The 22,459-nt window shown below is 50.8% G+C and overlaps 2 protein-coding genes across 6 annotated transcripts in view; both read left to right on the top strand.

Moving 5' to 3' along the window:
- Positions 1-11,178: 11,178 nt before the first annotated feature.
- LOC127462533 (serine/threonine-protein kinase pim-1-like) lies at positions 11,179-14,053 on the top strand (the record flags this gene model as incomplete). Its single annotated transcript, XM_051771184.1, has 6 exons — positions 11,179-11,748; positions 11,845-11,895; positions 12,097-12,463; positions 13,089-13,265; positions 13,533-13,686; positions 13,876-14,053. Coding segments are annotated over 5 exons (1,272 nt in total), but the record flags the coding sequence as incomplete, so codon positions are not given.
- Positions 14,054-14,170: 117 nt separating this feature from the next.
- Positions 14,171-22,459, top strand: part of LOC127462514 (serine/threonine-protein kinase pim-1-like) — a 71,072-nt gene continuing 62,783 nt past the window's right edge. Inside the window, exons 1-3 of one of the 5 annotated variants that reach the window (XR_007900462.1) lie at positions 14,171-14,840; positions 15,664-15,775; positions 16,279-16,938. The gene's annotated coding sequence lies outside the window, so the exon portion shown is untranslated. Of the gene's footprint in view, positions 14,841-15,663; positions 15,776-16,278; positions 21,658-22,459 lie in introns of those variants that run through there. The other 4 variants (XR_007900465.1, XR_007900463.1, XR_007900466.1 and 1 more) reach the window with 4 other exon arrangements.

Genomic DNA, 22,459 nt, shown 5'->3' with positions numbered 1-22,459 from the left:
AAACCCATGATGAGCTTAGCTTTTGTAATATGCATGAGGCTAATTAGTAACCTTTATAAGCACAAAGCCTGCAGCAATAAAGTTGGATAAGTTATGATCAATTCTGTGGTCCTGTATTCTTTTCCCGTCGTCTACAACAAATGGTGAGCCCGACTTCTCGACTTAAAGAAACGGGGGAATCACGGTTGGATGGCAAGGTGTCTGAGCCTTAGCAGCGAGGCTGGTCGGAAAAAGTTGGCATAAAGAGCGACTTCGGACCCGGAGCGTTGTACAGACAAGTTCTGCCGTATGTGCTGCCGGACCTTGAAGGGCTGCAACAGCGCTGACGTAGGTATGGATAGGCAAACAGCATATAGTTTATTTTCTGAATTTTTACAGAAAAAAGGGGTTAAAGATTTAGATTTAAAAAAGGAACTCCCTGGGTTACTTGATTATGGTAATGAGAAAGGGTGCTTTGTTAATCCTCATACTGTGCATTCTTTAGAGGAATGGCGTAAATTTGGTGATAAAATATGGGAGACTGTTTTAGATGATGATAAAGTTGCAAAAAAGCTGGGAAAGCTTTGGAGGGTGGTTTATAATGCATTGTTACAACATGAGGCAGAACACCAAGCGGCAGAACAGGCTCAAAATGTGAGACAACAGAACAAAGAGTATAAGAATGCTGATTGGTTTTCTTATAAGCCTTCTCCCCCAGCTATGCAGACAGTTCACCTCCCTGCTGTGCCCCCTGATCTTTCTAAAATAAATACAGATGGGTTGCTGGAATCAGAGACATCTGCAGCTCCTACTGCACCACCTCCCCTGGCCGATGTGCCCAGCGGTCAGACCGACCCTTGGCCCAAGCCTCCTCCTCCTGCTCACTCAACCAAAGAGCCTGTCCCCGGGGCATTCAGTGACCTGGCGGAGGCCGTGGTAAAAGAACGGAGAGAAACTTGGGCTGCATTTGCTAAGCACTGTGTGGAGCAGGGTGATTCTCATGGGCTGCAGGCTGTGGATTCATATGCTTTTCCCGTTATATATAATCAGGATGGGCAGGGAGGAATGAATGCTGCTATCACTCCATTAGATTGGAAACTCTTGGCACAGTTGCGAAGTACAGTCAGTGAGTTTGGATTACACGCGGAACCAACTAAACAAATGTTAGATTATTTTTGGTATACACATCTTTTACTGCCATCTGATCTCCGATCTATAACTCGTATGATACTGACTGAACATCAACAGTTGTTATTTAATGCACATTGGCAAGCGTTAGTTCATGAAAGTGTAGCAGAACATCGGCCACCCGGAGACCCTTTGCACGGCGTCACTATAGATGAATTAATGGGTATGGGGCCATATACACGCCCTGAGGCACAAGTTCATCTTGGCCCAGATAAGATCAGAGAGGCAATGGATCTCGTTAGAAGAGCTATAGATAGAGTTAAGGAGCCAGGAGGAGTACCTTTGTATATGGGCTTAAAACAAGGAAAGGATGAATCATTTGGAGAATATGTTGACAAGTTAACAGCTGCTATCACTCGAGCAGGGGTACCAGATTATATGAAAGGAACTATGTTAAAGCAGTGTGTGTTGCAAAATGCTACTTCAACAATTAAACAAATAATAAGTACAATGGGTCCTTATTGGACTATTGAGGAATTATTAGAAAAAGCATTAGTTGTTCCTACAGGAGAAAATACTATTCAAGATTTAGCTAAGGGACTTAAGGAGCAGGCTCAAAGTTCCCAGGCTCAGGTTTTAGCTGCTCTTGCACCCCTTCAAGCAAAAGCACATAATTTTGCAGAAGGAAAAACTCGATTAAAATGTTACCAATGTGGAGCCACTGGACATTTCCAAAGAGAGTGCTGAGCAACAGGAATCTGGTGTCAGCAGTGCCAGAACTCCACCCACAACACTGCTGCCTGCCGAAATCGTTCGGGAAACTCACGACGGAGCGCGAGGAACAGCAGTGGCCACACGGACACAACTCATCACTGCAGCACAGATGACTCCAACCAACAGCTTTTCACCAACAATCCATTCCACGGACAGAAACAGCTGCAGTCTACCCCAGCCGACAGCTGCGGATTACAACTCTCCTCAACCAACACTCTCGGACTACAACCTGCCACAGCCGGCAGCCTCGGATTGGATTTGGCAACAGCAGTAGAAGTTACCTTGCTATCCACCCAACCTCAAAAGATTCCCACTGGGATTTATGGACCTTTAATAATAAATAAACAAGTGTTTGGTGCACTGCTGATAGGAAGATCATCAGCTAGTCTTGCTGGATTATTTGTGTTACCTGGACTTATTGATGCTGATTATACTGGGCAGATAATGGTTATGGCATATACTATTTTTCCACCTTTAAAAATTCCTAAAGGACAATGCATCGCTCAATTAATACCCTTACCCCAGTTAACAAAACCTTTGACCAATGACCGACAATTAATGCAACATGGAGATCGTGGATTTGGTTCTACAAGAGGACTTACCTTATTGACATTAGATTTAAGCGAACGACCAAAACATAAAGTTACAATTATCTGGAAAGATCAAACAAAAACATTGGATGCTTTACTAGATACAGGAGCAGACTCTAGTATAATAGCACCTCATTGTTGGCCGAAACATTGGCCTCTGCAACCTTCTACTACAACTGTGACTGGCATTGGAGGTGCTTCAATTGCTATGAGAACTCCTACTTTAAGTATAGAAGTGGAGGGTCGTGTAGCTAATGTTGTCCTGTCTGTTGTACAACTTCCACCAACAGTACAATGCCTAACAGGGAGAGATGACTTAACACAAATCAGAATGAAACTCTCCAATGATCACCCTTTGGGGGAATAGCCATTGCTTGGTCTTTCCCAATTCCTATTACTTGGGTTGTGGATACCCCGGTATGGGTTAAGCATTGGCCTTTAAAACGGGAAAGCCTGAAAGCTGCTCATGAATTAGTGCAAGAGCAATTTGATCAAGGGCATTTAAAACTTTCTACTAGTCCCTGGAATACACCCATGTTTGTAATAAAGAAAAAGTCCGGAAAATATCGATTACTGCATGACCTGCGAGCAGTTAATTCACAAATGGAAGCCATGGGGACTTTACAGCCTGGACTACCGAATCCCACAAGGTTTCCTATGGACTGGTCTTTACTGATTATAGATTTAAAAGACTGTTTCTTTACAATTCAATTACATCCTCGTGATACTAAGCGTTTTGCTTTTACATTACCTGCCATCAATCGAGAAAAGCCTGATCAAAGGTTTGAATGGACAGTATTACACAAGGGATGAAAAACAGTCCTACCCTATGCCAACTATATGTGGACACTGCGTTACAAGCCCTGCGGCGTAGATGGCCTGATTGTATAATCTATCACTATATGGATGAGATTTTATTCTGTCAGCCTGAAGATTTTGTACCCCAACAGATACAAATAATTCGTAAACATTTGGAACAATTTAAATTAATGATAGCGGATGAAAAAATTCAGACAACAGAACCTTGGAGATATTTAGGATGGACTATTTCCCGCCATGCTGTTATCCCACAAAAATTGATATTTCAGACAAAATTATGCACTGTAAATGATGCACAAAAACTCCTTGGGGATTTACAGTGGCTGCGTCCAGTGGTGGGAATCCCTGGCTGAGCTGCGACCCCTATTAAAGGGAACAGACCCAGCAGCAAAGATTACTGTAACAAAGCACCAACAACTCATCCTCCAACAAATTGTAGACTGTGTCACTCAAGGCCGTGTCCGAAGGCGACAGTGGGATCTACCTTTGGAACTTACATTTTGGGCTGATAAACGATATGTCCTAGGGGCCATTACACAGTCACAAACAGAAAGGGGGGAGGATATAGGTGTTATAGAATGGCTCTCAACTAGCATACAACAGTCTAAAACACTCTTACTAAAAATTGAAATGTTAGCAGCTTTAATAAAAAAGGGCAGAGAGCGTGTATTACAGATTGATGCTCAGGAACCTGTATGCATACGATTGCCAATGCAGAAAAATGTTCTGGATTGGTATCTGTGTACTGATGAAAATCTTCAAGGAGCATTATTAGGGTTATCATGTCCTATAATTACCAGTAAATTGAGCGATGTTCCTACGGCATGGATTGGCTCCTGGCAATGGATACTGAAACCTAAGAAACAGGAACAACCAATCCCACATGCCCGGATGGTTTACACAGATGCTGGCAAGAAATCTCATACAGCAACTCTCACTTGGGTAGAAAAAGGAGAATGGAAACATGAAATCATAACAGGAGACCCCGCAGACTCATTGCAGACCTTAGAGTTGCTAGCAGTAGTCAGAGCCTTAGCTAGCATGAACAGACTCCTTAATATTGATTCATTTTATGTGGCAGGAGTAGTAAACAGGATAGAAGGAGCCCTAATTAAAGAAGTTCAGAATAAGAGATTATTCCAGTTATTTTGTCAGTTATGGTTAGCAGTAACTAACAGAGATCATGAATATGCTGTCATACATGTACGAAGTCACAAATGAGACATTGGGTTAGGTGAAGGAAATGCTAGGGCAGACAGGTTAGTTTCTATGGCTACAGAGCATGAAGAAGAATTTATCAAAGCACAGAAAAATCATGAACAGTATCATCAAAATGCTAGAGGGCTAAAGAGGATGTTTGATATCACCTTAAATGATGCCAAAAACATTGTTAGATCCTGTGCAGCATGCAGCAATCATAACAGTGGTGTAGGATTAGGTATGGGAGTGAATCCTAGAGGGTTGAAGAGTAATGAGATCTGGCAAATGGATGTCACACATTATGCACCCTTTGGGAGGTTTAAATATATACATGTGTGTATTGATACATGTAGTCATTTCATATGGGCTACAGCTCAGACAGGAGAAAAAGCCCTGCATGTTAAAAGACATCTGTGTGAATGCTTTGCAGTAATGGGGAAACCACAACAAGTGAAGACAGATAATGGACCTGCTTACACGGGTACCAGAGTACAGCAGTTTATGCAAAAATGGCAGGTGACTCATCGTACAGGCATTGCTCATTCTCCCACTGGACAAGCCATTATAGAGCGGGCTCATCATACTCTAAAAATATATTTGGAAAAGCACAGACAAGTTGTAGATATAAAAGAGAGATTGAGTAAAGTGTTATTTGTGCTAAATCACCTCTGTGTGTTTGGGGACCAGAAGGTTCCCCCAGCAGTAACTCATTTTATGGCAGAACAAAAAGTAGAAAGCTCACCAGAGGTATGGGTAAGACTTAAAGATCCACATACAGGTCTATGGCAAGATCCAGCAAAAGTATTGTATTGGGGTAGAGGTTACCTCTGTGTGTCTTCGCCACAGGGACCTCTCTGGATACCTGCCAAGTGGACACGAGCTGTGGGGGATGAACAGACCCCCGGTGGCAACAGAAGCGGAAAGGAGACAAATTGAGACAAGGATCAGTCTTCTGTTGCTGCCCCAGACACATGAGATAAAAAGACTACCCAGAAATCTACGATCACAGATACAGCAGAGTGATACTTATGAATCTTATATTCAATTATTAGATGCACTATATCGCTTTATGCTGAAAGACTTTGGAATTTGGCATTGTTTTGCTTGTAAGGAATCAGGAAGCTTAGCTTGGGTTGCTATTAAGTGCTGGACTTGTGGAAATAAGTGGTGGATAGAACAATATAGTCTATCAGGTATCTGGTGTAAACTTTGTGCATTTATAATATTATTAGAAACGTGGCAGCACGAATTACAACAAACCACTGGTTTGCCACTAGCCACAGCTCTGCAACTATTTGAAAGCAGTGAGCAAAAAGCCTTGGCATATTTGGGACACAAAGTATGTTATCAAGCACATAGGTATCATAAGAGGCATTAGGATAACAGCTGCCCGTTGTCGGAAACGAACACCCTTGACAGTTATAATACCTGAGGAACCCTTTCAAGGGAATCCACAGAAATATTTAAACCTTTGTGTCAGGAAATATAATCACAGTATCCACAACAATATCTAGATTTTTGTGTAGAGGTACATGGTCGGAAATTTAAAAGAAAATGATGATTTCTTTATGGTTTTGGATTTTGAAGACAATTCTAATAATACAAGGACATCCCAGTATCGCTGTTGGGCCCAGAGAAAACATTTGGGTAACGTTTGCCAACCAAACAGGTCAAATGGGCTTCTGTCTAAGTTTAGCCTCAGCGTCAGATCCTTTTCAAACATGTTTGATTGGCATTCCTTACCTTGATACAAATGATTTTGCAGGATGGGTTAGCTCTAATCATAACAAAACCAAGGTGGAATTAACCTGCAATGCAACAAAAGAATGCACAAACGGCACCAAAGGTATGGCATCTAAACAGGACCATGATAGATAGCCCTAGTGAGTTACAATTGTTTGGAGCTGTGTATGGAAATGACTCTTGTTTTAGACTCAATATGAATAAGGAAAGGACCTTTCTACAATGGCAACAAATGATTGGGAATGTATCCACCACGAACATAACAGCACAGAACCCTCCATACGATAACATAACCTGGTGTCAAGGCTATGTCAAAAATGTGTCAGTCAGTGTGACAAAGCCAAAATATTTACCACCTGGTTATTTCTTAATTTGTGGTAATAGAGTGTGGTCTGGCATTCCTAAATACCCCATTGGTGGACCATGTTACATGGGAAAATTGACCATGTTCACACCCACTATGAGACAAATAACGCAGTTGAAAAGGAGAAATATTCGGAACAAACGAGACACTGAATTTGATAAATATTGTAAATCAGTAGAAAACCAACCCATTAAATTTTGGTCACCTACGGCAAACTTCTTTGCATCCATATTTGCCCCCATTGGAGCAAAAAAGAGCCTGGTTCTTGTCCAAAGAACAGTTTGTTGGGCAAGGAATCAAATTAATAGAACCTCGAAAATTCTAGGGGAATTGGCTCATGACTTTGATGAAATAAGACATGCTGTTTTACAGAACAGAGCAGCTATAGATTTTCTATTGTTGGCTCAGGGACATGGATGTGAAGAATTTGAAGGTATGTGTTGTATGAATCTTTCTGATCACTCTCAGTCCATCTACCAAAAACTAAAAGAAATGCAAGGTCATTTGAATGACTTTCAGATCCAAAAAGATCCTATTAGGGAATGGTTAGCAAAGTTAGGCTTAGGACCATGGCTCGCTGAGATCACTAAACAAACTATTTCCCTTTTGCTGATACTGTTGGCTGCTTTATGCGTCGTTCCTTGTGTTTTTAAATGTATACAGAACATGCTAATGAAGGCAATGAATGATGTATTTTTAACAATATCTAAAGAAAACGGGGGAAGTGTGGAAAGTATTACAGAAATGTGGTTGATAAAAAGAGGACATGAGAGAGATGCTATAGCTCTGGTCCCACGGTAAGAGAAAACTATTAGAAGGTCACTGTATCTGAGAAACTGTGTACGTGACAGAAGAATAGAATAAAGCGGATGGGAAAGCAGAGCAAATAGCAAACAAGTAACCATAAGAAGGTGAAAGAAACAGCATTTGCGCAAATATAACTTAGGTAATTAGAAGCCAATGATGAGCTTAGCTTTTGTAATATGTATGAAGCTAATTAGTAACCTTTATAAGCACAGAGCCTGCAGCAATAAAGTTGGATAAGCCATGATCAATTCTGTGGTCGTGTAAATTGTTATCCCGTCGTCTACAACAACCTATTGATACAAAATTGTTAAAATAAATCTTGTCAATATATGTTTTCAGACACCAATTATTTCGTGTTGTTTCGCTTTAATCCACCCCAAAGGAATTATTGATAAAACCTGGGTTCCCCCCCCTCTTTTCCTGGGGCGGGTTGTAACAGAGGGACTGCCAACCCAATGCACCCACACCTTGTTTTCCCTCCTAAACCAGGAAAAATTCATCCCTTTGGGAAGTCTGCCTCTAAACTCCATGGCATGAGCCTGTAGGTCTGATATATGTGTATTAGTTTTAGTTACTCTGGGCAGAAGGGAATGAGTTTACACAGAATAATTCCTTCCCAAAGCTTGGCCAGATGGAGGAGGAGGCTGCGAGGAAGAGGAAGATGCCCCAGGACCCCCAGGCAGGTGAGGAGGAAGTCAGTGCCCCTTTGCCCTGTCTTGTCCTGTATCTCCCAGCTGAGCATCGCCCCCGGCTGCAGGACAACCCCGCTGCCGCCGCAGTCCTGCCGGGGCCGGAGTTGGGGGGATGTCCTTGGCCTTCCCTCTGGGCCGGAGGCAAATCCCCTCCCTGTCCTTCTTCCCTCCTGCCCCAGCCCCCGAGCTGAGGACGGAGAGCCCGGAGGACAAATCCCCCCGGCAGAGCCTGGTGGGAGAGGCTGTTTTGAAGGGCTCCACGGCGCAGGAAGGCAGCGGGGAGGGAAAGCCACGGAGATCTCCCAGGAGGAGGGTCTCCAAAGCCAGCCCAGGGTGCTCTGAGGAGGAAAGAGCCAGCCTGTGCCGGGAAGGTGACGAGAGCTTGAGCCAGAGCCCTGACCTGGATGTCCATGAGCAGCCTCACACTAGGAAAAACCCCTTCAAGTGCTTGGACTGTTGGAAGAGCTTCAGCCAGAGCTCCCACCTGATCTGCCACCAGCACATCCACACCGGGGAACGGCCCTACAAGTGCTTGGAATGCGGGAAGAGGTTTCAGACCAGCGGGAATCTCCTCCTGCATCAGCGGATGCACAGAGAGGAGAGGCCCTTCCTCTGCACCCACTGTGGGAAGAGCTTCACCCGCAGCTCCCACCTCGTCACCCACCGGCACATCCACAGTGGGGAGAGGCCCTGCAAGTGTGGGGAGTGTGGGAAGAGCTTCAGCCAGAGCTCTGCCTTGACCTCACACCAACGGACCCACCAGTAAGGGAAGCCCTAAAGGTGCCTCGACTGTGGGAAGAGCTTTGTCTGCTGCTCCAACTCCATCACCCACTGGAGGAGTGATGTCTTCCCACATTGGGAAGACACCTGGCTGGTGGTCTCCACATCCTCCTGGTTCCCCACAGGCACCTGGGTGAACACAGTGGGAGAAACATCCATGGGGTCACAAACTGACCTGGGAAATTCAGTGGGAAGAGCTGATTTGTTGAATTTAAAACAAAGACATTGAACAAAGACATCTAAAGCCCCACCATTTTACTGGCATTTGGGGGCATTTGGGGATTCAGGGGAATATTTGGGAGGATTTGGGGGAGATTACCCCAGAAATGGGGGTTCCCAGGCCGGGCAAACGGGGCCACATTCTCGTAGTTGTGGCAGCAGTTCATGTCCCCTGATCCTGTCTGTTCTCCAGGAACTCCCCTTGGCCGTTGCAGTGCCTGGCCTGGGTCTCCCCACACGGGGTGTCCCCCCCAGGTGCCCAAATGTTTGCTGAAGTGCCTGAGCTGCTCCCAGTTGTAGATGTACCCGGGCAGGAACCTCTCCCGGTCGGGGCCGTTCACTCGGCTTTTCCCAGGACCTGGAACAGCCCTGGGTGTGCAGGGACACAGGTCAGGGGGTGCCCCCCAGCAGCCCTCAGCCCCCCCAGCAGGTTGGGAGCTCAGGGGGCCACCCCGGACCCCCCTTTCCCACCCCCCTCTGCCCCACAGCTGCTGCAGCACCAGTTACTGGGTGGGGGAGTCCCCCCATCAGCCCCCCAGGGATGGACAGGGGGGTTGGGCACCTGTGGACAGTCGTGACCAGAGCAAGCACAGAGAGGGTTACAGAAGCAGTGGACATTCCCAGTGCGGACCTGCCCCCTCCCAGAGCCCCAGGGAACCGCTCCAGGGCTCAAGTGATGGGGGACAGGGGAGACCCATGTGGGAACCCCCTGCCCTCTGTCCCCCTGCCCACTGTCCAACACCCCTTTTCTCCCCTCTCCCACCCCTTTCCCATCATCCCCACCGTCCCCAGCTCCCCCCCAGCTCGGTTTGGGGGTGTTTCTTCCCCCTGCCCTGCTCGCTTTCACAGTCTCAGCCCCCTCCTCGATCACTTTGGAGGTCCCAGACACCCTTTTCTCCCGTTCTCCCCCCCCCCGTTGTCCCATTGTCCCCTGAAAGGCAGCTGTTAAATATTGGGTGCTGAAAAAGCTGCTACATCGTGTCCATTCCAAATTAAGCCTGCATTTATTAGGAGGGACTGGCATCCAAAGGGCAGCAAGAAGAGTCTTCTAATTCTCTTCTGCTTAATCCTCTCTGCAGCCGCCGATTTTCCCTGGAAGCGGGCAGGAAAACAGGCCCAGCCCTGGTGTGGTCGGGGAGCAGCGCTGAGCCCAAAGGGCTGCATTTCCCCTGCCCATCCTCCTGCTCTGCCCTCCCCCGGGGCTGGCTCTGCCTGGCGCTGGCCGGACGTGCCGGGGCTCCTCCCTGAGCAAAGCCCTTGGCAAAGTTGAGGGGCAAGTGCAGAGCCCGGCTGGCCTGGGAGGAAGCGACAGCAGCGCGGGCCGAGCGGGCGGGCTGGGGTGGGAGCAGCGGCGGGAAGTTGCAAACTTGGCAGCCAAGAAGTTGAAGTGAAGTGAAGCAGCTCCAAAAGGCCGTGGTCTTGGCGTGGGGGCGGGAGGAAGGGGAGCTCCGTGACTGCGGCCGGGGCTGGTTGGGAGCGGAGCGGCCGGGGCTGCCCCCGGGGCTGGCGGGGGCCAACGGGGAACGGACAAACGGACCGAGGGACCAACGGCCCCTGCGCTTCGGCAGCAGCAGCGGCAGCAGCAGCGACTGTAGCGACGCGCTCTCGCTCTGACTCTTGTTCGTGCTCTCCTTGCTCGAGCTCCTCCTCCTCCTCTCCCTGTGCCGGTGTCCCACTGTCCCTGTGCCGGTGTCCCTGTCCCATTCCCGGTGTCCCTGTCCCATTCCCGGTGTCCCTGTGCCAGTGTCCCTGTGCCGGTGTCCCTGTCCCATTCCCGGTGTCCCTGTCCCATTCCCGGTGTCCCTGTCCCGGTGTCCCTGTGCCGCTGTCCCTGTCCCATTCCCCGTGTCCCTGTGCCGGTGTCCCTGTCCCATTCCCGGTGTCCCTGTCCCATTGCCGGTGTCCCTGTCCCATTCCCGGTGTCCCTGTGCCGCTGTCCCTGTCCCATTGCCGGTGTCCCTGTGCCACTGTCCCTGTCCCATTGCCGGTGTCCCTGTCCCATTCCCGGTGTCCCTGTCCCGGTGTCCCATTCCCGGTGTCCCTGTCCCATTCCCGGTGTCCCTGTCCCATTCCCGGTGTCCCATTCCCGCTGTCCCTGTCCCTGTCCCGTTCCCGGTCCCCCCTCCCCTTGCCGGCCCGGGCCATGGCCCCGGCCGTTCCCCTCTGCCGGGCGGGGCCGCCCCGTCCCCGGCCCTGGGCGGCCCGGCGCGGTCTCGCCCTCGCCCGGCTCCCGGCGCGCCGGCTGTGGCGCTGCTGGGCGCTCCTGTGGGGCTGGCTGTGGGACGGGCTCGGCCTCGCCGCCCCTTGGCTCCGCCTGGCTCGAGCCCGGCGCCTGCCGGGGCCGGCGGGGGCCGCGGGTGCCGCGGGCGCTGCCGCCTCCTCGGCGGCTTCCCCGGCCAGAGCTCCGCCGCTCGCCAGCCCGGCCGCCGGCAGCGAGCCGCCGCTGCCCGCTGCGGCTGGGGAAGCCCGGCCCGGGCCGCTCGAGGGGCGCTCGGGGGCCGTGCCGGGCCCCGGCCCGAACGCTGACGGCCACGTCTCGCCCGCACGGAAGGCCAAGGAGCCGCTGCACGAGCGCTACCGGCTGCATTCGCTGCTGGGCAGCGGCGGCTTCGGCCGCGTCTACGCGGGGACCCGCCTGGCGGACGGAGCCCCGGTGAGTGCAGGAGGAGGAGGAGCAGGAGGAGGAGGAGGAGGAGGAGGAGAGCGGGACGGGCGGCGAGCTCAACCCGCCCTTCCCCTTGGCTTGCAGGTGGCTATCAAAGCCGTGTCCCGGGATGGCATCCGGCGCTGGGGCGAGCTGGTGAGCGAGCGGGGCCAGCGGGAGAAAGCGGGGCCGGGCGGGGACGAGCCGAGGCCCGGGAGGGTGGAAGCCGCCGGGACACCTGGAGGGAGAGCGGGCGTGGGCTCGGTGGGGGACGGGGAGCATCCAGGGCTGGCCGAGGGGTAGCAGGCAGACAGGCACGGCATCAGCCCCACTGACGACCCCGTGGTCCCCCCGCAGCCCGACGGCACCCGGGCCCCCCTGGAGATCGTGCTGCTGGACAAGGTGTGCAATGGCTTCCCTGGTGTCATCCAGCTGCTGGAGTGGTTCAAGCTCCCCAACGGTTTCCTGTTGGTGATGGAGCGTCCGGAGCCGTCTCAGGACCTCTCTGGCTTACTGACGGCGTGGGGGTTCCTGCCGGAGGAGATGGCGTGGGGGCTGTTCCGCCAGGTGCTGCAGGCCGTGCGGCACTGCACCAGCTGCGGCGTCCTGCACCGGGACATCAAGCCCCACAACATCCTCCTCCACCTGGCCACCGGCGAGGCCAAGCTCCTTGACTTTGGATGTGGCACCTTCCTCCAGGACACGGCCTACACCCAGTTTGCAGGTGAGCCCACAGCCGGGGGATGCTCCTGGTGCCGGGCATCGCGTGGCCATGCCCGGGTGTGGCACCGGAGATTGCCCCTTTGGCTGAGGGGGAACAGGATTAGTTCTTCAGCCAAGTTGCTTTGGGATGGGGCTGGGGGGTGACTGTGAGACAGGCCCCGGCCTTGCCGACAGCCTGTGCCAGCCACCCCGTCCCGGGCTGGGTCTGGGGCAGGGGGGAGCCAGCCTGACCAAAACCCCTGCAAGGGTAGCAGAGAAGGGGGTCAGAACTGTGCACCAGCTGGCTTGGTGTGCAGGCGAGGAAGGGCTTGGGCTGCTCCGCTCGCCTTCTTTGCCTTGGCTTATGATGAATTGTTGGGGCGGGGGAAGGCATGGCTTTTCCCCACCTCTGGGTGGGTTTTTCCTTTGCATGTAATGGTTGGGCCTTGCCAGGGCTTCCGCTGCCCTCTTGGACACCAGTGGCTTCTTCTCCAACCCAGAGTTTGTAACCAAGAGTCAGGGGCCGGTGAGAAGGCAGTGGGTCACAGCGTGTGCCACTGGGGCAGGCCCCACATTGCCAGGGATGCTGGGGTGAGGCTCTGGGAGCAGGCAGCATCCACCTGATGAGCTGCGTCTGTATTCCGTAGGAACACTGTCCTACAGCCCGCCAGAGTGGATCTACCTCAAACGCTACCACGGCGAGGAGGCGACCATCTGGTCCCTGGGCATCCTGCTCTACCAGATGGTCTGCGGGAAGCACCCTTTCTGCAAAGGCACCGACACCATCTGGGACCAGCTCCCGTTCCCAGCACGGGTCTCTCCAGGTGGATACCAATCTTTGTGGCACGGGGAGAATAACGGTGTTGGGAGAGGGCAGCGGGCTCACGAGGACGCCGCTCTTGAAGCTGTTTGTGTCCCATGAGTGGCTGGAGGAGGTGGCCTGTGTCCTGCCATCCTGCTCTCCTCCAAAGGGAGAATCGATGGAGAAGTTTGGGCACAGCTCTGAGCACAGCCAGCACAGCCTGGGCACGTGGACAGTGGGACAGAGGGGACAGGATCCTTCTCCAACTGCCTGGCCATTTTCCCCCCAGGCTGCCAGGACCTTATCAGGTGGTGTTTGTCCATCCGCCCCTCGGACAGGCCAGCATTGGAAGACCTTTTGTGCCATCCTTGGGTGCAGGGCATTCCCCTGCCCTAGAAGACAGGAGAGATCCACGTGCTCACTTTGATCCAGGGGCCTGGCAAGTAACACCTCCACACATCCCTTGGCAAGAAGAAGCCAAGAAAACCAGACTTTTTTGTCAGCCTGTAGCACTGAGGGGGGGTCATCCCACGGGAACACGCCCCTCTTTGTGCTGGAGCTGGGCTGCAGAGCCGGTCTCCCAAGTGCTGGTGGCCACCATCCAACCTGGTTTTGCTGGTCCCGCTTCACAGACAGCTGGGCCCTCGGCAGAACGCTGACAGCCTGGTCTGGCCCCCAGGGAAGGAGAAGGGGCCTCTGGAGAAGCTGTGCCGGGTGGGGCTGCTGCTGGAGACATCGAGGACGACGTCAGGGATGACAAGCTCTTAGTTGTTGACCTGGACGCCGGCGAGCTGAAGATGATGGACTTTGATTGTGGCCCTGTGGTGGATTGTGGCCCTGTGATATGGTTTGAAGCTGGCTCCCTGCCAAGTCTCCAAACCTTACCAGGCCCCTTCCTCCAAGCCGTGCTCCACAGGCCGTTTGCAGATGAGTCCACACCCGGGGGTGCTCCCGGCCGCGGGCATTGCTCAGCCTGGCTGGGCACCGAAGGGTCCCCCTTTGCTGCTGGGGAACCCGATGAATTCTTCAGCCGGCTGCCAAGCTGCTTCTTGGCAGGAGGGCGGGCGGGTGCTCTGGGCTGGGTGTGAAATGGGAGCCCGGCTCTGCCCCCAGCCTCTGCCACTGCCCCTTTGCTGGGCGGGGCTGGGGCAGGGGCAGCCAGCCTGCCAAAAACAAACCCCGTGGGGGGAGCAAAGGCGGGGCTGCAGAACACCAGCTGCTTTGGGCTGCAGGCCAGGAAAGGCTTGGGCTGCCTTGGCTTAGGAGCCTTTCTTTGGGCCAGTGCAGCAGGGCAGGGAGAAGGCCTGGGTTTTCCTGAGCTGGAGGAGGTGGGGTTTTTCTTTGGCCTGGAGGGCTTGGGCCTTCCTCAGAACCCTGACAGAAGGTTAACATTTTACCTTTTTTTCTTGTTTCCACTTTTGGTTTGTAATCTCTGTTCATGAATTTGTTGTTTGTTTTCAAGGGAAGAGTTGGAGCTGGTGCCCACTGCGGATTGGGAAGGGCTGGGACCATCCCTGGAGAGGATCTGACGTCCCCTCTGAGAAGGCTGAGGACATCCTTTGGGACACGCTCTTCTTGCGGCAGCAGATCTTGTGAGGTAGATGCTCATCTTGCCCATCTTGTCAGCAGGAGTGGGATAATGGCTTTGGGGAGATGGCAGCAGGCACATGAACATCCCGCTCTTGCAGCTGCTGAGCAGGTTGATCTCCTGGGCTTGGCTGGACGAGGTGGCACCTGTGTTGAGTAATTTCTGAAATCCAATCCATCTGGGATGACCCCAAATGACAGTTTAGTTTCCAGCTTGCTCGAGCTGTATCTCAGCTGTTCTCTGAACAGTTCTCTCCCCCACCTGCCTAGTACTTCCCAACTGCTCCCTCCTGTCCCTGCAATGAGTTCCCAGCTCCTCATGGTCTCCATCAAACCCCTGAGAGAAGAAATAGAAACTCTACTCACAGTCCCCTGGAGTGCCCAAATGAGGAACAATGTAATCCTGGAGAAGTCCTAGAGAATTAGATAAGGGATGTCCCAAACAAGCAGGATGTAAACTAAGCTCTGGGTACCCAGATAAAATAAAGAACAAACTTTATTTTTGGTGGTGAAACACAGTGGTGCTGTGCTGCTCAAGAACTGAGGTCAGGATGACAGAGAAGGCCCGGAAGGCCCAGAAAAGGACTTCCAATCGGGGTGTGGCTATGTAAAGCAAAGTACTGAATATGTATTAAGTAAGCCAGACTATTGACTGCACATGTAAACAGTGTGTGTAATAAAAAGCCCTGTCTGTCCTTTGGCACAGTGGATTAGAGGAGCTCTCCTCTGAACACCCAGCATGCTGAATAAAGAAGAATGCTCTTTTTACCATCTCCAAATTGGGGTGAAGAAGTTTGTTTCTGCTGCTTTTCAGTATCATTTCTGGCCCCCAGACAGGACCCTCTGCCTGATCTCCCGCGGATCCGAGGGATCTCTGGATCTTCACGCCAGCCCCAGGACTTTGCTGCAGAAGAGCACAGATCCCCAGCCCAGTCTGGGACACAGGTGAGATCCCACTGGATAACAAGGCATTGTTTTTGGGAATCCTGCCCATGTCAAACGTGTGGATCTTTCAGCGCACTGGGGGTTCTTTGGTATTTTGGGAATCCTGCTCACCTGAGACCTGTGGATCTTCCAGCGCTTTGGGTGGGTTCTTTGGTACTCTGGAATTTGGTCTCTGGCTTTGTTTGATCGATCACTATTGTTCTGTACTTGTATTTGTTTCTGTATTGTAACATTTTGGGTCTGCTGTTTAGAGCTGGGAAGTGGGCAATGTGAAGGGGGAATTGTGAAGAAGTCCCCCCTTGGTTGCCTTTTGCAATATTGGATGAAGATTGGTGGCCCCCCCGGAGGAACAGCTCCCAGGGAGAATTTAATGGAGTGTTGGAATCAGTGGGTGGCTGTTCTGGAACACTGAATTAGATTCCATTGTTCCAGTTGATGCTGTTTTAGAAGGGGAACAGAAGTGGAAGGAGGTTATGTCTGGTGATGTGTTTTTCACTTTGCAGAACCTGTGAAATGGCAGAAAGATTGTGGTGTGAATGCAGCGCCCTCAGAGCCCTTGGTGTGAGCCCGGGAAGGAAAATCAAGCTGAGGGACAAGATCAGTCTAATTTGGGGACATTGTTGGAGGTTGGAGTTGCAGTTCTGGAAGAAATCCCTGAGGAAATGGTGCCCGTGGGGAGAGGAAGAGGACGAGAGCGTGGGCAGCCTGCTTCAAACATCCCCCCCAGAGACTTGGGCTCAGTCCCTGTGCATCCTGTAAGAAAGATGGACACTGGAAATGGGATTGTCCGCAACTGAAACTTCAGAACCCTCCCAACCCTCTCGTGGCATCACTGAAGACGACTGAGGGGGCACCAGAGGATTCTTCCCCATCAGAACATCTGGTTCCAGCCAAGCTAAGCACAATTGTTTGTGGCTGTGGGAACTTGTTCCTCTGTGTTAAATCTGGGAAAATGAAACTCAAGGGACAATTCTAGAACAATTGTCTGGTGTGCCAGGGAATTGGGAAACTGGGCCATTTTTAATGCTGTGGCTTTTAAATTGGGAAAACAGTGGTTGGCTCCCCAGTTTTTGTATTTCCCCAATTCCCCAAAGCCTCTGCTTGGGAGAGATCTCTTGGCAAAATGAAATGCCACAATCCAATTTAAAAATGGTCCAATATAGGTTATTATTGCAGAGCCTAATTCTGTGGAAGATTCTGGTTTTGCCTGAGAGTCTCCAAAAGCAGAAGTAATCCATCTGCCACCATCACTTGGGGATGCAGTGGTTCCAACAGGATGGGCTGGAGAGGTGCCTCCATGATCCAAGAGAGCAGAACCCGCGAGAATTCCAGTGAAACCTGGAGTGGGGTTGGTGGGGCCAAAGCAATGTCCTTTGCAAATAGACAGTTGTAAGGGATTCTCACCCTTTGTAGAACAATTGGTGAAATTTTGCTTGTGAAAAGAACGTGAATCCAAATGGAATGCTCCAGTTTTGCCAGTCAAGCAGGCAAATGGAAGGCTATGCCAGTTAGTCCAAGACCTCAGAGCTATAAAGAATAGAGTAGAAGATATACAAGCAGTTGTAGGGAATCCTTACACTTTGCTAACTCCCCTAACTGAGAGTTTAACATGTTTCACAGGATTAGGTTTGAAAGCTGCCTTTTTCTGTCTCCCTTTGAGTTGGGAAAGTCAAGAGCTTTTTGCTTTCCAATGGGAAAATGCAAAGACGGGGAGGAAAACCCATCTGACTTTGGTGGTCCTCTTGCAGGGGTTTAAAAATAGCCCCCCAATATTTGGAACTGAATTGGCAAAGGGAATGGGGAAGTCCAAACCCACCCTCTTGGAGCCTTATTGCAGTGTGTGGATGATCTTTTGATAGCCACTGATGCTGAGCAGCAACGTTGGGGTCAGAGTGTGGCCCTGTGGAATTTCCTTGGGCTGAGTGGATAGGGGGTATCCCAAACACAAAGTGCAAGTAGTCCAGAGCCCAGGAGCCTCCGTGGGCTTTGAAATTCTCCAAGGACAAGGGAGGCTGGGCCAGGAAGGAAAGAAGCAACCTGTCAACTGCCCCAGCCCCAGCAAAGGAAGCCCAGAGCGGGATTGCTTCCAGACTAGAGGAGAAGTGTATTCGGGCAGAGCTGGCTTAGGAGACAGCCCCTGGGAAAGTCCTGGTTGGGAATTGTTTCCCAGTGGGGGCAGCTTTGTCCGGCATGGAAAACAATTCCCTGGATGCACAGGAACTCCCCACCCCCAGGTCAGAGATGCTGACAGAGATCCTTCTCCCAGGAGAAGAAAATGAGTCTAGTGCTAAGGCTTGTCAACTCCTTGAAACCTCAGGAGCAAAATTTGCTCCAGGAGGCTGGGCAGTTACCCCAAGTGGGCAAATAATAGTCCCTGAGCCAATCTCCTGTGACCTGGTGGATGGGGAACATGAGGGTATTCCTTGGAGTGAAGCAAATTATTGAAACATTTGCACAAGTGGGTTCTTGGTCCAAAACTGACCCCAGTTGTACAAGCAGTGAGTCAGCAGTGTGGTGTGTGCAAGAGAAATAATCCAAACCCTGCCAGTGGAGTGGGAAGAGGTGATGGAAAATGCAGAAATGCTGCAGGTGAATGTTGGCAGATGGATGTGACTGAATTGCCCAGACAAGGGGGGTGTAAAGATCTCCTGGTCTTGGGGGATACCTTCTCTGGGTGGCCAGAGGCTGTTCCTTGTTGCACTAAGCAGGTTGGGAAGGAGACTGCAATCCTGTTCAGTGCAATCCTCCCTGTATTTGGGATGCCTTAGGGAATGTCATCAGACAGAGGTTCCCACTTGACTGCAGAAACAAAATGCTTCACTCTTGTTTTGCTCTTCTGACAACAGTTCAAACACTGTTGACGTGGGAGGAAAATTTACATGTCTTTTTAGTGCCAAAGGTGATCCAAGTGTTGCCTACAAGTGTCTGTATTAAGTAAGCAAGACTCTGTAATGAATCTGGAACCTGTGTGTGTAATGTAAAGCCCTGTGTGGCTGTCCCTGAAGTGCTGAGGCTGAACAACAGCCCCTGAGCCAAAGCTGAGCTCTAGATGAACCTTCCAACCTAATGGGCTGTGTCTCCATGTATCTGCTCATGAGCTCAAACTGGGTCTATTTGTTGGTACAAATGTGGTGTGATGGGACTCCACCTGTGTATCTGCTCCTGAACCAAACAGGTGTGCTTATTAGGGAGATCTGTTAGTCTGGGCTCATTAGTGAATCCTGTTTGTATCTGTTCCTTAACCAAATATGTCTGATTGTGAGCAAAATCTGATCTTTATCTTTCTGTATCTGGAGAGTGGTCGAGGCCATGGCAGTCGATGTCTGGCCTTGTTTGGCAGTGGATGGGGCAGGGGGAGCCTTGGTTTGGGAGAAGTAGAACATTGCTCCCAAGATTCTGCTCTGGCCAAATAAGGAACAATAGAATGTTAGAGAAGTCCTGGAGAATTGGATCAGGGCTGGAACTCAAGCAAACAGGATGTGAGCTGAGCTCTGGGGACCCAGAGAAGATCAAACCAAACGTGACAGTCTCTGTGGGGAAAACCAGTGATGCTGAGAACCGAGGTCAAGAAGCAGACACCTGAGCTTTGGGGGCACCAGATGCCAAAAAACCCACCAGAGACCCCCAGAGAAGAGCCCAAATGACCAAATAGGGACTTGCAATAGGGGTGTGACTGTGTAAAGCACAGTAATGGACATGTGTTCAGTAAGGGGGAATACCCAATGCCTCTGGAATCAGTGTGTGTAATCCCAAGCCCTGCCTGTGTCCCTGAGCAGGCTGGATTAGAACTCTCCTGCAGGTGTCCAGCACGCTGCCCTAAAGAATGCCTGCTTCTTAACACCTCCCAGCTGGGGTTAAGGAGTTGCTTTCTGCTGCTTTTGGGCACCATTTCTGGCCCCCGATGGGCCCCTCTGCCTGATCTCCCGTGGATCCGAGGGGTCTCTGGATCTTCACGCCGGCCCCAGGACTTTCCTAGAGAAGAGCACAGATCCCCGGACTGGTCTGGGATGGGGGAAGATCCCACTGGACAATAAGGCATTCTTTTGGGGAATCCTGTCCCTCTAAGACGTGTGGATCTTCCAGCTCTTTGGGTGGGTTATTTGGTGTTCCCCAATTTGGTCTCTGGCTTTGTTTTCTCCACTGATCCTTGTTTTGTGTTTCTATTTGTTTCTGCACTGTAACATTTGCACAAGTGGGTTCTTGGTCCAAAACTGACCCCAGTTGTACAAGCAGTGAGTCAGCAGTGTGGTGTGTGGAAGAGAAATAATCCAAACCCTGCCAGTGGAGTGGGAAGAGGTGATGGAAAATGCAGAAATGCTGCAGGTGAATGTTGGCAGATGGATGTGACTGAATTGCCCAGACAAGGGGGGTGTAAAGATCTCCTGGTCTTGGGGGATACCTTCTCTGGGTGGCCAGAGGCTGTTCCTTGTCACACCAACCGGGCTGGGGAAGTGAGTGGAATCCTGTTGAATCCAAGAATCCCTGGATTCGAGGTACCTTTGGGAATGTCATCAGACAGAGGTGCCCACTTGATTGTAGAAGTGGTACAAGTCAAGTCAGGGATGCATTATTGCAGAACTCCAAAGGCCAGAGCCCCTTGGGTAATTGAGAGGTTGTCTGAGAAGAAACCAAATGCTTAAGTCTGCTTTGGCTCTCCTGCCAATAGTTAATTGGGTCTTGACTTGGGAGCAAAATTTACATCTCCTTTTAGTCTCAAACGTGACCCAAGTGTTGCCTCCAAGGGATTGCTGGGTGTGCACTCCTTTACCTGAAAAGACAAGGAAGCCATTCCCCATTTCTGCCTTCCCTATTCTGGCAGAAATGATTCCTGGTCACTGGGTGAGCACTTGTGTTCCCCAAAAAGTAGACCCAGCAGTCAGTGTGCAAGTACCCCCCACCACCTGTGACAATCCTGCCTGTGTCCAAAGCTGTGACCCCCACTGAAGGAACAGGAAAAGTGGATTGTGTTAATGAGAGTGGCCCGTTTGTGGGAAATCACCCCCAATGTCCTCAAACCCTTCCTGCTGGGGAAATGACTGATCCTTGGCTGGTCCCCAAAGGAACAGGGTGGGATTGGGGTGTGGAAATAACACCTGTGAAGGGTTGCCCTGAAGCTGGAAGGGCATTTGTATTTCAGCTTGCATCAGGATTCAGTGCTGTAGCTGTTCTAATGCCTTGAGCTGTAAAATGAAATAAAGCTCCTAAGACACTCTATCCCTTCAGGAGCTTAGTCTGAAAAAAGGGGGGATTTGATGTGGGATATAGAAGACTGCTCCCAACATTTCTCTATGGCCAAGGAAGGGAAAACAGAATCTTGGAGAGGTCCTGGAGAATTGGATCAGGGATGTAACTAAGCAAACAGGATGGAAGCTGAGCTCTGTGGGCCCAGAGAAGATCAAACCCAAACGTTCCAGTCTTTGTGGTGAAAGGTAATGACACTGTGTCTGCTCAGAACCGAGGTCAAGAAGTGGACACCTCAACTTTGGGGGGCACCAGATACCAAAAAACCCACCAGAGAGCCCTGAAGGAGACCCCAAAGGACCAACTAAGGATTTGCAATAGGGGGGGTGACTGTGTAAAGCAAAGTAACATCTATGTCTTAAGTAAGGGAGAATATGTAATGAATCTGGAAACTGTGTGTGTAATGTAAAGCCCTGTGTGGCTGTCACTGAAGTGCTGAGGCTGAACAACAGGCCCTGAGCCAAAGCTGAGCTCTAGATGAACCTTCCAACCTAGCAGTCTGTTTATCCATGTATTTGCTCCTTAGCTAAAACTGTGTATGTTTGTTGGTCAAAGATGTAGTGTGGAAAGACTCCCCGTGTATCTGCCCATTGTTATAAGTGAACCCAGGAAATTTGCTGCTCAAAGGGGTTAATAAAGTTACTGTATTTTACTAACCACATTGTTAAGAGTCATGAGTTGACTGATTATGAAATATCTAACCACAAGTTTGTATGCTGTAGAACACAACGCCGAGTGACTCAGTATTTTGGAGCTGTTTGATTACAGGCATATTGATATGGACTAATATGGAGGGGCAAGCCACGAGGAGTCCTATGATTAGATGACATCTCCCGATGGAAAATTCCAGGACCACGGCCTCATAGGGACTAATGACTTTAAAATCATTGGATGAAACCCCTCACCAATGGCAGATGCCTGCGAGTGGAGGAGCCAACCACAGATCTGCCCGCGAAAGAGGAACCAAGCAGGGAGCAGCCCGCGAACCTCCCACCAATGGACTATGAACATGACTTTGGGGGGTGGTGTCAACAAAGGGTATAATTGTTGCTGTTTCGGTTCCCCATTTTGCGGACTGTGGTGGAGCAAGGGTCTCCCCGGTCGCCCGGCTGGCCGCTTTTGCTTGTTGGCATTAATAAACCTTTTTGTTTTACCTTGCAACCGAAATTATAGCCTCATTTTATCGATCACAATTGGTGCCGTGACTCGGATGGAGACCCCCTGAGTGATAGAAACACTCTCTGGGGAGGGCGCCCCCGTCCCATTTTGGACAGCCCTAGGAGATTCTATTATTCAGCTTCTCCATACCGACCAGTTTATTAAGGCAAACAAGCAAAAGGAAGTGGGTTTCTGCGGGTCTCCATAATCTCTGCATGCAGGTCCGGACAACGTCTAGCTCAAGGGTAGCTAGGATTTGTGGTGAGCTCTGATTGAGGGCGACAG

Source organism: Manacus candei, unplaced genomic scaffold, assembly GCF_025592945.1.
Source record: "Manacus candei isolate 608988 ecotype Guabito, Panama unplaced genomic scaffold, ASM2559294v1 h1tg000129l, whole genome shotgun sequence".
Classification (NCBI taxonomy): domain Eukaryota; kingdom Metazoa; phylum Chordata; class Aves; order Passeriformes; family Pipridae; genus Manacus; species Manacus candei.
This window is presented reverse-complemented; position numbering and strand designations above follow the sequence as displayed.